The sequence below is a fragment of the Trichosurus vulpecula genome, chromosome 3, assembly GCF_011100635.1.
Source record: "Trichosurus vulpecula isolate mTriVul1 chromosome 3, mTriVul1.pri, whole genome shotgun sequence".
In the NCBI taxonomy this organism is placed as follows: domain Eukaryota; kingdom Metazoa; phylum Chordata; class Mammalia; order Diprotodontia; family Phalangeridae; genus Trichosurus; species Trichosurus vulpecula.
Genome location: NC_050575.1, coordinates 95,084,697 through 95,100,931, shown reverse-complemented (window position 1 = coordinate 95,100,931; position 16,235 = coordinate 95,084,697). Strand labels below are relative to the sequence as shown.

Genomic DNA, 16,235 nt, shown 5'->3' with positions numbered 1-16,235 from the left:
ACCACTGCTCAAAGATCCCAGAGATTATGTGGATACTGTTCAGCATTCTCCTGTAGGTTTCATTGAGCGTCTCACCACCACCCCCATACCGAGTTCCACTTTAGTAATATTGTATTGGCATGAAGTGCAAAACTCAAAGGGAAGGAGACCGCACCTAGAGACAGTACAAGAGCTGACCTCAATTAGAGGCTGTTTGAAAAGGAAGGAGAATGGGGTTCAGGTAGTCTCCTTAAGCCAAAAGCAAGGTGTTTCCAAAAGTAGCGACTCTAAAGATTCTAGTCTCCAACCCAATCCCCTTCACCCAATCACACAGTTATCAAAAAGCAAGAGAGACAGGAGGGGAGCATTCTAAATCAAGTCAGAGGTTTAATAATTAAAGAACTGGAAAAAAATTACTGAAAAAATGAGATCAAATGGGCTCCATCTCTGCATAACACTATCCTCTGAAAAACATAGAATTTATTAAGATATTTACTAACCTTCCATGTCCTGCTAAGAGGATACCTGTATACTCCAAGCAGGGAGGTTGACTCAGGATTAAATTGAAAAGTATCTCCTATCTAGTCTGACACTAACAGACTTCATATAGAGTTGAATGAAGAACTTGGCTTGTGTTTCTAAAGTCACTGTGAAGCCAGTTTTTAAGCTATATGCTTGTGGTTTGTTTTCTTTTAATCCAGTCCTAAAATAGTAGGAAACTGGGCTGAAAAGTAATGTAAGTTCAGGGAAAAATTTTAACTCTACCAGAGTTCATGTATCAGATATGGTTGCATATGCCAGACAATGAGATATTCACAGAACTCCTGGTGACTCCTCAGTGGTCCCACACTCTGTCCCCACTGGTGACATCCCGGACGAAAGGGATGAACTGAACACTGATAATGTGGAGCATAAAATAGCTGCCTTAAAGTTAAATAAGAGATGCAGCCTCTGGAGTCTGTAGGTCCAACAAATTAAATCTTATCTTGATGTGAATACCCTGGCCCCATAGTATGTTGGGGCCTGCAGTCTCAGTAGGCTGCATCTCTACCCCCAGTAGCCAGTACTTTCACTACAGAACATTTTAGGTTACCCATCAGTTCACACTGGTCTCAGTGCCCTAAATTAGATTCTCACTATCATTAACTCAACCCTGGGCTAGAGCTTCAGGTATATAATACACAGCCTATTAATCTGTGGTCCAAGGGCCCTATGACTTCAACACAACATTCAGTGGACAAAAATAAAATGTCTTGCCTCAAGCAAGCATCTACAGGAGAAACACACATGCCTTCCACTTTAGGCATATAATTCCTGCCCAGGTTCCCTTCAAGGCCTTTATTTCTTTTGTACTTAAAAATAAAGTTACACTGCAACACACATACACACAAACAGGGTAACTCCTGTTTCTCTGTGGACTCAACCCTGTAACCAGAAATCTCTGAGGAGAATGGGGTAAGAGGAAGTAGGAGTGAGGATTCCTGTATGACAACAGGAAAGGAAAGCTAACATCCTTTGGTTCAGACTCCAAACTAACCGTCTGATTGAGACCTCTGAAAAAGCTACATTTGTGTGCAGTTGTATTGTGTGTGTTATTACTTAGATCCTGAGTGGGCCAGAATTCACCCACTGATTCACACTTAATAGTGTATGCATGGGAGTGGGCTCTAAATACAAGAACGTAGACTACAACAGCCTCTTTGGAGAGCTGTGGAGGACAAGAGTGGGTATCAACACAAATCAACCCACGGAGCCTTTATTACACTATGTAGGCTAAGAAACCCAGGACAAAAATTTATCTGGTAAAGATTGGCTCTTTAGCAAATAAAATCAAGGGAAAAAATATCAGCCCCATTCCTTTGGTCATTACAAAGCAACAGAAAAAAAAAAGATTGTATATAGTGGGAAATTGAAGAAACATTTCAGTCTGTCCCTTCTCCTCCCTCAATCTCCTCTCCATAGAGGTAAGAGGAGCAATTCTTCAGTAGACGTTGGGATATAGTTGGTTGTTGGTGGTTTTATTATTTTTCTATAAAAGCTATAAAGAATGAGAACAGGTGAGGGAGTGTCCCATCCCACCAAAAGGGTTATGGGTTGATCAGAAGAGGCATTCTCTCTTGTATCTCTCCCTGTGAATGGAAAGCAGGGGCTTGGAACACAGGCAGGAGGGAAGCAGTAGGATTGTAGAAGAGACGCACTTGCTAGTTCCCTCTCTCACGGACCACACAGGTTGTGGTTGATACAGGCAGCATGGTTTCTGATTCCCAGTCCCCCCACCCCTGCCCTCTTAGGATGCAGCAGTCTTTTAAAAAAAATATTGTATTATAATAATAATATGAATTTCTCTTTTTTTCATTTTGTTTTCTTTTGGGGATAGAGGGAGTGGGGCTGAGGGCAAAAGCGTCAATCGTCTGTGAGGTCCTGAACAAAAAGCACTTCCGTCTGGCTGAGTCCAGCCTCCTGCAGCGTGGGGGGGTTGGGCCACTCCTCTGAGGGAAGGCAGGGCAGCACCCGTCGGGGAAAGTTGGCCTCAATCTGAAACTTCTCAGGGCTTTCCTTCAAGGAGAACAAGAAGTCATGGATTACCTGTAATAATTACACAGAAAAAGGAGGGAGATGAGAGTGAGAAGCATGGATTACTTTCTTTCATTTATTCAAGAGAACATGTGGCAAACATCTACCAATTATTCTGAAATAGAAAAGTCTTTCAGTTGTGATTTCAAAATATGAAACATCTTCAGGACCCTGGGTCATAACCATAATCATAACACAACTCTAGATTCCAAATCTTTCAGGAAAACTTTGCAGGAAATTTACCAAGATAGTCCATTTAAAACATGACCATTATTTATATAAATACTGAAAGTAAAATTCTCTTCTGACAGCTGCCCTCAATATGTCTGGATTTACATACTAGTAGATGTAGAGAGTCACACAGGGATGAAACTATAATTGGAGCCCCAGTGCTTCATCCTGAGAGAAGAATTTGATCAGTAATGGTTCTGGAAAATGTTAAAATGTAAACAAGTGAGTATGAACCTCTACGAGTTCTACTCCTATTTCCTTGGGCTGTGCAATTCCAGATGTGAGAACACAAAAATATGCAAACTGTATGTGTACACTGAACTCAGAATTTTTCTAATGATAACTTCGTATTATGGTTTATAAAGCACTTTTCTCAATAATCCTGTGAGTTACATAGTATAAAGTATAAAGACTTTACAGATGAAGAAAAGTTAAGCCTTGAGATTAATGGACTTTTTCAAGGTCATCCATCTCTAAAGGGGTAGAACCAACACCTGAATTCAGGTCTTGTGGCTACAAGGTCAGCATTCTCTTCACTATGCTAGCCTGTCTTGTCAATGGAGAACCAAAAGCAAGTGTTGTGTTAAAGCAGAGCAACTCTCCTTAATGCTAAAGATGAGAGACATACTATTCATCAATTTCTCCAAATCTTTCTGCATTTTTTTTGTATTTTTTTATTTCTATTTCCCCTGGAGTAATAATTAGTACTGCAGCTCACATTTCTAAGCTGTTTTAAAAGTTGCACATGGCTTTTCTCACAATAAGAATGTGAAGCAGGCAAAGTTCTTATTATTCCTACTTTGTAGATGAAGGAACTAAGGTTCAGAGAAAAGAAGGTATTTATCCATGGATGTTCAGCTAGTAATTGTTACTGTTAAGATTCAAACCCAGGTCCCCAGCCTCCAAGTCCAACTCTTTCACTATACCATACTGTATTGGAAAGAAGTTCCATAAGGCTACTTGCCTGTGTTTAACTAAGACTTCCCTTTCCTTAGCTAACTTTCTGCTCTCAAATTTCAAGTTTGGTATCCTACAGTTTAGTGAACAAATCTACATTTATTTTCCTCTTATTCTTATTACTATTTTATTAACTTTTATCATACTTATGCTTTCCTTCTCTATCCAGAGTGAAAAATATTGGTTTTTAATTTGTCCTCAAGTGGCAGCGTCTATATCAACCTTGATCATTTTGGACATCTTTTTCTGTACATTACCTATTTCCATCATATTCTTAAAGTGCAAAAACTCAAACTGCACATGGCATTCCAGATGCTAACACGCTACTGTGTTGTATAAAGGGAGCACAAAATTTTCTTTCCAATATTTCTATTAATGACACCTATAATACGCTGGTCAGGGAAAAGTATTTTGTCTCATAATTTGGGTTATTTTTTCCCAAATGCATTTGCCTAATGGTCTTGTGCCCCTTTTCTGCCTACTAACATAAGCTTGATAGCCTTTCCAACAGTTAAACACGGCTTTCATTAATCTTTAAAGTTTAGCATCCAAGGCGCTCTTGAAGTTGTCACGATGCATTCTCTTTCAGATTATAGAAGCTGAGGACAAAGGTGTTCTATCTAGTCAGCCAGGTTCTATTAGGCAAAAATTGTAAATAAGACAGAAGGTATGTGGCAGGGGTGGAACTTTCACTCTAAGCGTAGAGAGAAAAGCTGTATGTTAATATCCTCATCTCCAGAACGAGCTGGAGAAGGAAATGGCAACCCACTCCAGTATCTATGCCAAGAAAACCTCAAATGAGATCATGGAGAGTCCAGATACAACTGAAAAGACTTAACAGCAACAACATTGTGAAGATAAGGGTCAAATAATGAAGCATCAAAGAGTAGAGTCATTATGCTAACAGAGCTAGCAGAAGCCCAAGTTTATAGACTGGTTGAGTATTAGATTCAGTAGAGAACAGGAGAAGCTGGGCAACAAGATGCCAGAAGTGTTAGGAGAGATGAGGAAAAGCAAATCAAACTGGAGATACAGTGGATCATCGAGGGAGAGTTTGCAACCATAGTAGATTGGTCCTCTGTGAAATATTTTCATGGCTAAATCATCGAAATGTCCAAAACTACTAGTTAACAGAATCCATGCACTCTTCCCCTCCCATGGTTGTCTTCTTATTGTCTATGCATGCTTGTTGGGGCACTGCTTGAAGAATATTCATAACAGTATCAGCACAGGAAGCCTCAGGTTTCCAAGTCTGTCAGGTCAATACCCTTTCACTGACTTTCTAGTCAATGAAGTACTAGAGTTAGTCTCACTGGTATTAAATATTCAGGATCTGTCATAAAACTCTTCCTGTTCGTCTGTTTTGGCCAATAGTTGCAGAAGAGCTGAAGGGTAAAGATTATCACACCTAGGCATACAAGGAGGCATCCAGGACCAATAGAGCATTCATGGATAGAAGATGATGCTGAGACTTGCAGAATGAAAAGTCACTAGGCTTACCATCTTGCTGATGGCAAAGGGCCTAACAGTATGATTTTTCAAATTGATAAGTGGCCAGAACAGAGCGTTCACAGCTGGAATGAATCTGAAATTTCATTTAGTTCAATCCCCACATTTTTATAAATAAGGAAATTGAGGCCTAGAGAGATTAAGTGACTTGATCTGTAGTAAGTGGTATAGCTGGGGCTCAAACACATTCTTTAATTTCAAATCCAGTGTACTTTTCACTATACCATACCAAGATATTTATGTGATTCTTAACCAGAAGCTTTTCCTTGAGAGTCTTATATGGCTCTCTCTGATATGGGTTCTTTGTCTGTTTGTAGGAAGCTGTAGTTGCTTGAAGAGGAGCCTAAATGTCCATCTATGCTGTATCTAGTTTGGTGAAGTAGCAGTTCAGTATGAGGTCATTACTTCATGTGTACAGGCAGAGAAAACATGGCAGTGAAAGTTGTAGTTTGTAGGGAATTTAGTATTCTGAGTGAATGCAAGGATTAAAACACTAGAATTCTACCTTGCAGTGCAGAGCAGGCAGGGTGAGTTTTTATACTCTGATAGTATGATTATGCAGCAATTAAGTAATTTCTTTAGAGTGCAATTAGTATATCTGGCCTGGCTCAACTGAGAGTGATAACTTGCAGAAAGGGGGAAACTTTAATTTCATAGTAACAAAGAATACAATCCAGAATAGAAAATGAAAGGAGAGACCAATTTGGAAATAAAATATAAAGGCAAGCCATGGAACCCAACAAAATTCTGAAAAAAGAGATAGGCTGTCTCAATGGTTAAGAGGTACCCGGAAAAAGCTGATGAAATGGAGTTGTTGTTTTTTTTTTTTCCCAGTAATTTATTACACAAAGGCAACTCTATATATGGGAGAGGGACAGATTCCTAATATTACTAATTAATATCAATTCATTTCTACAACACTTTATAGTCTCCAAGGGTACTTTCTATCCAAAAGATTTCCTACTTTATAGGTAAAGAAACAGGTTTGGCAGGATGAAATGACTTATCTAAAGTCACCCAGTTAAATTTCGGAACTGGGAAATGACCCCGGGACTTTTGACTCCAAGTCATGTTCTTCACACTATATCATGCTGCCACTGCCACTGCTGCCACCTCTGCCTCTCTTGGTGACAGAGGTAAGTTCAGAGAAAATGGGGACTTGATAAGGGCAGTAAAAAGCCTGGGGGCATCTTGCTCACAGGATATGGGCCTGGGAAAAACCTCAAACACTTTTACATAGTGGTAAACATGCTGGACATGTAGCAACCAGAAAAAACAAGTGATGGTCATGCGAAGGATTTTAAGTACCACTGCCTGGCTGAAACGGCTTTCTCTAAGGTCAATGTTATTTCAACTCCTAAATCCTCTTTCTAAAGGATTTATGCCTCTCAGCCCTCATCTTCTGTAAAACTGTTCACCACTCTCCTCCTAGACACTCTCTTCCCTTGGCTTCTGGGATATTGCTTTTTTATGGTTCTTCAACTACATCATGTGTGACCATTCCTCCTTCATCTCCTTTGCTGGATCATTATCTAAGTTCCATTCATTGTGTGGACATCCACCAAGACACTTTCTGTTCTCTCTAGATCTTTCTTTTGACGAACTTATCACTTCCCATGAGTTTAATTATCATCTCTAAACAGATGATACCAATCTAGATTTTTATATATAGCCCTTGTCTCTCCTCCCGAGAGCCAATTTTGCATCAGTAATTGTCTACTGGACATTTCAAAATGGATGTCCCACAGGAACTAAACATGTATAAAAGAGAACTCACAATATATCCCCCCAAATCCACCTCCCTTCTAAATTTCCCTATTTCTATTGATCCAAGTTCATACCTGGCTCTTCAGTCTCCCTCATCTGACACAGCCAATAAATTAAGCCCTGTCAATCTTATTTCCATAACTACCAAAATGACATTCCTCTAAAGTACAGAGCTGGGTAAATTATTCCTCTAATTCTACAATCAAATACAAATTCATATATTTGGTATTTAAAGACTTTCAAAACCTGGCTTCAACCTACCTATCCAGAAATAGTATCCATCACTCACCTTCATGAATTCTACTGTCTAGCCAAACTAGCTTTCTTGCTGTCCCTCATACATTCTACATCCTGTGATTATATACAAACTATCTCCCATACCTGAAATGAATTCCCTCCCCACTTCCACTTTTTAAGAATCCTATTCTTTGTTCCCTTCAATGCTCAACTCAAATGCCTTTCCTCATACCCCCATCTAGCTAGTATTTTTTACTTATGTATACATGTTACTTTCCGGATTAAAACGTAAGCTCCTTGAGGGTAGGACTGCATCATTTTTGCTTTGTTTCACCAGTGCCCAGCATAGCACCTGGCATACAACAGGCACTTAATAAATACCTGATGATTGACAAATGGCACCACAATCCTCTTAGTCACCTAGGTTCACAACTTTACAGTCATTTTTGGTCTCCCTCAATTTTTGTATTTAATCAACTGCCAGATCTTGATTTTACCTCCACATCACACATTGCATCTATTTCCTTTTGTCTACTCACACAACCTTCACCCTAATTTAGGTTCTCATTGTCTCTATCCCGGACTATCACAACAATCTTCTAATTAGTCTGCCTGCCTCCAGTCTCTCCACAAAACTGGCTCTTCTAAACTGCTATCCCTAAAACACAGATCCATGTCATCTCCCACTCAAAAAAATCTTCAATGGCTCCTTTACGCCTTTAGTGAAAATACAAAATTTTCAAACTGGCGTTCACAGTTCTCCACAATACAAGTCCTATCTTAGGTTTATTTTATCCCCCAATTGGCCTACTAGCTATTTACCATTCATGAAATTCTATCTCCTGCCTCCATGGCTCTGTGCTAGTATTCTCCTATGTCTAAAATGCATTTTCTCTTCAATTTTACCTTGTAAAATCTCTGGCTTTCTTCAAAAGACTGTTTAGGTATCATTTCCTACAGGGGGCTTTTCCTCATCTCTTTGCTTAGTAACACTCTCTCCTTTTAAATTACTCTATATTAATTCTTTGTATAAATGTTGTATTCCCCAGTAGAATGTAAGTACCTCGAGGGTAGGCATCTCTTTGTATCTTTACTGTCCAGAGTCTTACACAGGGTAAGCATTTAAAGAATGTTTGTGAAATCAAACTGACCAATTCTCACGTAACTCATATGGCCATAACATGACAAAATAATTCCATCCATGCTTCCTCCCAAGTCATGTAGAAGGAATATTTACAGAAGCGTGTTGGCTACCGAAGCTACTCTTCAGTAGCCAGAACTGAGTTTTCTTATGCACTTGATTATTGGGGTCATGATGCTGCTAGAGGTGAAAAATATTAACAATGTCCAGTCAGTACTGGGTGGTAACAAATACCTCCACTCACAAGAATAACCTATAGTGAATGACTGAGGGCCTCTCATATTTTATCTTTTGTGTAAAATTAATGGCTTACATGTTCAGACACTCAAAAATGGTAAGACAGATGAAATAGTACTAGGAAAAAAAACCAGTGCATACTTGGTACTGGTTTACTTTACTAATGGCCTATCAATGTTTATGGTTTTTAGACCCAGTTCATACAATTCCTAGATATTAGGCTTCTATGTAGGTAACTCCACTTAGATGATTTTTCTGAGTTTCTTCTCTCTGCCAGTGACAATTTTTAGAAGCACATACCCAAGGAGGCTAAGCTGGATTGAGGGAACATGGGAAGAATGTCACATTTAATCGGAATCGGCTAAGCAGAGATTACAAGTGAGAAGCAGCTTGCGTGTCGAATGATATAGGGCCACTTTGCTGGGCAAGAATGTATGAAAAGGAAAGAAGCAAGCAGTGGGTCAATGTACAAAGCTGGGGACCCCAACTTGAGAGTCAGAGGGAAAATTCATCATCCTCCTGAAGAGAGGAAAAACAGGAATCTAGGATTATAGGCTAGATTGACTATCACATTCTGCAGCACAAGTTGATCTGAATGTACCTTCCTCCTACTGTCAGTTCATTGCCCATCTGTAGTGCCAAAATATATTTACCTAGTACACTATCATCCACAACTAAAAACATCTAAAGGACCTCACCCTCTTCCATTTGGACTCTGCCCAGTAGATCCTGCACGACAGTGGCAAACACCTTCGGCAAGCAAGCTCCTATCTCCCTGTTTCATGTTTCACTTGATATTGGTAATCAGAGATCAACGAACAAAACTTATCTCTGTGGCAGAATACTGTATCATCTTTACACATCCATAAGACACTTTGTAGAACATTTATTACATTTTGGTCTATCGGGTCAATTTTTTTTTCTAATCACACACATAGTATCTTGTGCCGCTAAACCTTTCAGTCAACAGTTTCAATTGTGCAGATATAATTTGCTGTAAAAATCATCTGTGAAGTTCTATTTCCTTTTCATTTTTTATCAAGGACATCCTTGATATTTGTGTAGAACAATCTCAAAACGTAGACTTTGTAGAAATGAGAGACTAGGCATATGGGTCAATAATTGCTACTGTCTTTTCAATCACATTCTTTGGTATCAATAATACTGTCCATTATCTTTCCCAACTGTTTGACATCTCCACCTCTGAGACATATGGAAAATCACTCCCATAACTGTTTTTAAATGGGGGGAGAGAAGGGTAAAGGAAGAAGTGAAGATACTTGATCTGGCCTGGCCACTCTTCCTGGCTTATCTTCTTAAGGACTATTTCTACTTCTTATATAGCACAAACAGTATCAAGGCAATACAGATTCAAACATGGTAGTCCAATGTTTATAATGAGAACAGATTAACACAGAAGGTGAATTTTTTTTGTCCCTTGGTTGATCTCCTTCCAGTTTCATCTATAAATGTCCTAAGATTATCTGATTCAGTCTGGTCTCATGCTAATCTTTCTGCAATTTTTTTTTAGCCCTTCACTGCTTTTTACTACTCATAATACTATACAATCAGCCTTTAGAATATCTTACAAATAGTTTGTCTTCTAAAATGATGCTGTCTTTGACTGCAGGATCTCTCTGTTTGAGAGAGGTTCAGTTGTGGGTGATTTTAATGCTTTTTTGGACTCCTCGTTGTGATGGCTGCTTTAAACCAGTTATATACTTCTAAGGGATATGGTGATAGTCAAAGTTATCTTTATCAATTTCCCATTTTTTGGCATCAAAAAATCACTTAAAACATGTCTGGTTAAAGCCATTGTAAATTATATTGTTTCTTATATTTATCCTTTCTTCTAGTTTGGTGTTTTTACTTTTGTTCCAATTAATCAATGGTACACACAAAAATAGCTGATTCATAAATAACTCCCATATGAGGAACAAGTTATTTCCTGTCTGTTGAAAATCAACGATACTTTGTGATGCTTTTTGATGGTAATCATGTTTAGTTCCTTCTGTCTCTCTTCTTGAAGCAATTATTCTTGATATATTGGCATGGGTCTTGAGTAGTCAGTCATTAAGCATTTATTAAGCACCTATTATGTTCCATGCTACTATGTTAAGCACTGAGGATACAAAGAAAGGTATAAGTCCCTGCCCTTGAAGAAATAAAACATTTTGAGCATTTACTTTGTGTTAGGTACTATGCTGAGTGCTGGGGACACAAATAAAAGCAAGCCCAACAGTCCCTACCTTCAAAGAGCTTTTATTCTAATGGAAGAAGACAACACATAAAGGGGAGCTGGAAAGCAAAGGGGTGGGGGTAGCTGTAGCACAGAGATAATGTAACTGGAGAAGAAGACCGTACAGCTGTGAGGTGACGCACAGCTGGAGTTCTACCTAGGTGGTCCGAGGGAGCGAATCACTAATCTGGATAGGAGGGCCTCAGGATGGAGGGTTCTCCAAGGTGTCAATGCAGCCAGTGAGGAAAGGAGAGTCAAGCCACGATACCAACCTTTGGCCTCTTTTCAATTCCTTAATCATGAAATTTATTTTCTAGCATTTTTCACCATTGTTCCCTGTGCTCATCTTTGCAATGTAGTCAACCAGGATCAAAGTATATATGTTAACTTAGCTCGGAGAACCTTGTTTAGTTTAAAGATTCACAGAATTTCTCTACTTATTTGTCCTCTTCAATATGCAATGCTGGTGTATACATATACACTCCAGTTATTCTCATATTGGTATTTTGCTTATATTCACTGTGAACAATACAAGGCAAGGTGACTAAGCATGTCACGAAATTATGTTTCTTGTTGCTTCTGGGTGCACAATGAAACCAAAATTCATCAACACCTTTATTTGCCTTATTAAGAACCTATAAGCCATCTTTCCATCGAGGTGCACCATTTTTTTGTCTTCTGTTTTCATTTATAGGGAGAATATTGATATTGATGTGTCTAATTTTTTCGCTGGACAAAGATCTCACATTTAGAGTGCTAAGAGTTAAATTAAAATTTAACATGCAGTCTATAAACTATGATTTTAAGCACCTTGTGCTTCACTTTTTGCCACTCCCCCACTCTCACTGCAGAAGCAATATACAACGTACACAATCAAGTGCCATTTTGCATTACAATGATTCACAGGCTGCCAGAGCCAAACAATTTCTTGCCAGCTATCCAATTATTTGTGATTAGTTCTGTGAACTTAACTAGGCTGGTCCTGGAACAGTCAGCTAAGGAAGGTTTGTTACTAGAAACATATTTGAAGACTTTCCACTGAGGGTGAACCTATCAATGCCCACTGAACTCTGTTGGCCTTCAAAAACTACAGGGTCATATCCAAGTTATGGTGAGGCACTACAGTTGGACTCTTGTAAAAGGATTATGATTCAATTTTTTTAACAGAACAGTTCTGAGTACAGAAATTAGTTAAAAGTTTCTTTTTTTAATGACTAAATATATTATGTATCAATTACTCACTTAACGAATTTAATAGAATAGGTGGGCATGACTTTTTCTTAGGAGAAATGTGGCTACTGAGCCCCAGCCCCAAAAAGATTATGTTTAAGTGTTCTGTGATCCTACCTCTTTTTGTAGTTTTATCTAGCCTGCCCAACATGAAAGACTCTTTGCTCTGTAGTTAGTTCAGTGTCCCTAAACCATTCTCATAAATGTTCTGTCCAAGAGCTCCTATTTCACTTTTAAGTACCTTCAAAATTCTCAGACACATTCATAATGAAATGTTAGCCCTGGGTAGTAGAAGGGATTTGGAGTCAGAGGTCACGGGGTTCTTGTCTCCACTCTACTACTATCTGTGAGGCACAAATCACCACTTTTTTGAGTCTTGGTTGCCTCATCGGTAAAGAGGGCATTGTACTAAATTATTTCTAAGGTATCTTTCAGCTCTAAATCTTATAATAAGTATTGTCTTATCATTGTGGCAGATATTATCTATACTGCTAACAGATGTATAAAATATTAATAATTCTATGTAATTCACTGAATCAGACTGCTAGAGATAGAAGAAACCTTAATGAACATCTAATCCAAACTCTCCTGTCCCTATACTATGAGATAATAAAACTAAGGTCCAGAAAGGTCAAATGACTTGTTTAAGGTAACAAATCCAAGTGTGGCAGAGCTAAGGCTTGTGCCTAGTACTATTTCCACTATAACTTCCTGGAAGCACATGGACTGTGAGGCACCAAAAGATTCTGGGGAAAGGAGGTGGAATTAGATAGTTGTGTCATGTTCACTCATTAGGTTCAGGGAACATTTTCATTATTTCAGTTCTGCAAATATATTAAAGCTAGATGTAAGCATCCCAGAACCTGATACATATGCAACATGAACTTAAATAATGCAACCACTTCAGAGGATTCACTGTTTGCCACTGGGTCCTAACTCTATCCAAATGAGGAAAATGAGGCTCAGACAGGTGAAATGCCTTGTTCAAGGCTACATAGGTAGTGGGAAGTCCATTAAGAGGCATAGGTTTTTAAACAGGAAAAGAAAACTACCTAGATGGAGTCCTGACAGGAATAATATTTAAGGAAGGCTGGGCATAAAGGCAGTATAATAAGTATAATAAGAACAGGTATTAGGTCAAGAGATGAAAAAGTTGAACTTCACCCACGGACAGAATCAGCCTTTACAACAAGCCAAGTGAGTGCATTTTAGGTAAATCAACCCAGGCAGAAAGAAATCAAACTGGGTAAGAACAGGTTTTCATGAACCAGGACCCTCCATGAAAGTGGCAGAGTCTGAAATTAGTCTTTGTGAGCCTGAAAAGCTGAGAGGAATCTTTGTGGTCAGAAAAACAAATACCATCCTCAGCCACATTTCCTCAGATGGGTTTAGATAGGGGTCATTCAATAATGTTCACAATCTGGAGTTATATTTTACTCTTCTTCCTCCTTCTTCATCTTTCATATCCAATCAGGTTATCAGATTTCATCACCTGACTCAGAAACACACGCCAAATTCATTCCCTTGTCTACTCCTACCATTATTGTCCTGGAAGAGGCCCTCATTACCACCCATTCAGACTGCTACAATAACTTCCTTTACTTGCCTAGCCACCTCCAATCATGCATCTCTTACGTTACTGTCAAACTAATTTTTCTTGTATACAGAGACAGTCGTATCATTCCTCTGTTCAAAAATTTTCAGTGGCTCTTTACTGCCTGCCAAATTCAAATTTCTTTTCCTGGGATTCAAAAAGTTTCACAATTTGGCACAACTCTACCCTTCTTTAACAACAAGAAAAAACAAAAAGTTTTATTAATGATCTTTTAAAAAATATCACAGTCATTTCCCAATGACTTTGCCCTTCACCAACAGAATATCCCTTGGAACAACTGAGTCAAGCAAACAAATACTCTAGCCATATCTGAAAATGCACCATATTTTCATTCTGGGCCTAAAGACCATTATGTGTTTGTAGACAAGAGGGAGGCATGTTTCATCATCAGTCTTTTGATCATTTTACTGATCAGAGATCTGCCCTTCAGTATTATTTTACCTTTTACTTTACTCTCACCTTACCTTTCCAACCTTATCTGACATTATCTCCTTTAATACACTCTACCAACCCAACAACTAATCTCTCTCTGGAATGTTTCATGGGTCTCCACTCCATCTGCATGCTTCTGTTTATAATGCTCTCTTATCTCTGGAATTCCTTCCTTTTCCCTCTTCCCCTAATGAATATCACCTATTCTTTAAAGTTCAACTCAAATGTTACATCCTCCAGCAAAGCTTCTACTCTTCTCTCCCCACCTGGTCTATGACTTTATCCCTTAGATCTACGAGAGCATTGTAATTTATACCTCACAAAAGCGCTTCTTCTGTTGTATATGTGCATGTGCTTTATACTGAAAATTATTTCTGTCTATAATTATTTATATTCTTCAATAGATTCTAAGGTCTGTAAAAGAAGGGACTGTGTTTAATCAAAATTTTGTATATTCTCTAGCAATCAGAAATGTTCCATACATAGAATATTTAATAAATGAATAAGATTTTGGGGTAATTGGTCATTTAGGACTATTAATACAAGTTGTGTCTAGATTACATTTAGTTTTGTATAAAATTACTGTGTATAGACCTATACAGGTTTATTTTTGCTATAATTACTTAGTAATGTTAGTTAAATCCTACTCTGTCTCACATACATGAAGGGAAGAAGGAACTAACCAATCCACATCAAACTATAACCTGCACAACTTTTACAGCTGAAAATGATGGGGGTGTTCTAACAAGGCAGGACAGAGAGTTATGGTCTATGCCTATACAAATTGTCGACCTTGAACTTTCTACCTGCCTTCATTAGCAGACCTAATGATCCGGTGACACTAGCCTCCTTGCTATTCCACAACCAAGACACTCTATCTCTGGACTCTGTATTTTCTCTAGATGTGACTGGCACATAACAGGTGTTTACTGACTAATCAACTACTCTGTCTGGACTTACTACCCAATAGTTAGCCTAATTCCACCTTCTCATACTTTACCCCTTATTTCAATACTGAATTGCCTTCCCCAAACTCAGCTGTTCATTCCCTTGTTCCCATCACCTACAACCCTACCCACCAATGTCTCACTCTACCATTACTCCTACATTCTTTATAATTGTTAATCTCTATCTGCTGGTTACTTCTCTGGTGCCTTCAAACACACTCAAGTTTTCCAAATTCCTAAAAAAAAAAATTCTAACACGTTCAATAGTTACTATCCTGTATTTTCTCCCCTTTTCAGCTAAACTTCTTGAAAAAGAAATCTATCACCAGAGCTTCTGCTTCCTCTGCTCTATCTTCCAAATCTTGGCAATCTGGCTTCCCAACCTCATTATTCACCAGAAACTGCTTTTTCAAAAGCTACCAATGCTCTCTTAACTGCCCAATACAATGGCCTTTCCTAATCGTCATCCTTCTTGAACTTTCTGTAGCATATGACATCAGTGACCACCTCCTGCTCAACCTCTTTTCTTTGGATTTTCTCAACTCTGTTTTCTTTAGATTCTCCACTTGTATGAATATTTGTTCTCTGTCTCTTTGGCTGTATATTCATTCCGCTCGCTGTAGGTATCATCCAAGGCTCTGGGCTGGGCCACCTTTTCTTCTCTCTCTATACTCTCATTTGGTCAGAAAATACAGGTTCAGTTATTCTCTTTATACAGCTTAATTCCAGATCTATATTTATCTGGCCCTTGGTTCTCTACTCAATTTTAGCCCTGTATTTATGAATTCACCATTGTACATTTCAAACTGGATGACCTATAAGCATTTTAAACTCAGTATGTCTAGAACAGAACTCATTATTTCCCCCCAAACTCTCCCCTTCTTGTGAATGTCCCTAGTACTGTCAAGTACTTCCTTCCAGTCACCCAGGTTCCAAACCTTAGTGTTCTTTCTCCCCTCTCCCCTGCATTTTCTAATCAGTAGGGAAATCTCATAATTGTGTTTGCTACAACATTTCTCACATACATCCCTTTCTCTCCACTGATACAAGCCATCACTCTAGCTCAGGTACTCACCTGCTGCTCACTCTATTGGCTTAGCCTTTTAATTGGGCTCCCTGTCTCAAAACTATGCCCACTCC

At 38.6% G+C, this 16,235-nt stretch overlaps 1 protein-coding gene across 2 annotated transcripts in view; it reads right to left on the bottom strand.

Moving 5' to 3' along the window:
• Positions 1-341: 341 nt before the first annotated feature.
• The window catches only part of FAF2 (Fas associated factor family member 2), a 97,113-nt gene continuing 81,219 nt past the window's right edge, over positions 342-16,235 (bottom strand). For both annotated transcript variants that reach the window (XM_036749334.1, XM_036749333.1), the window contains exon 11: positions 342-2,565. In XM_036749334.1, coding sequence (XP_036605229.1) covers positions 2,383-2,565 — 183 coding nt within the window. In that variant the 3' untranslated portion in view covers positions 342-2,382. The remainder of the gene's footprint in view (positions 2,566-16,235) is intronic.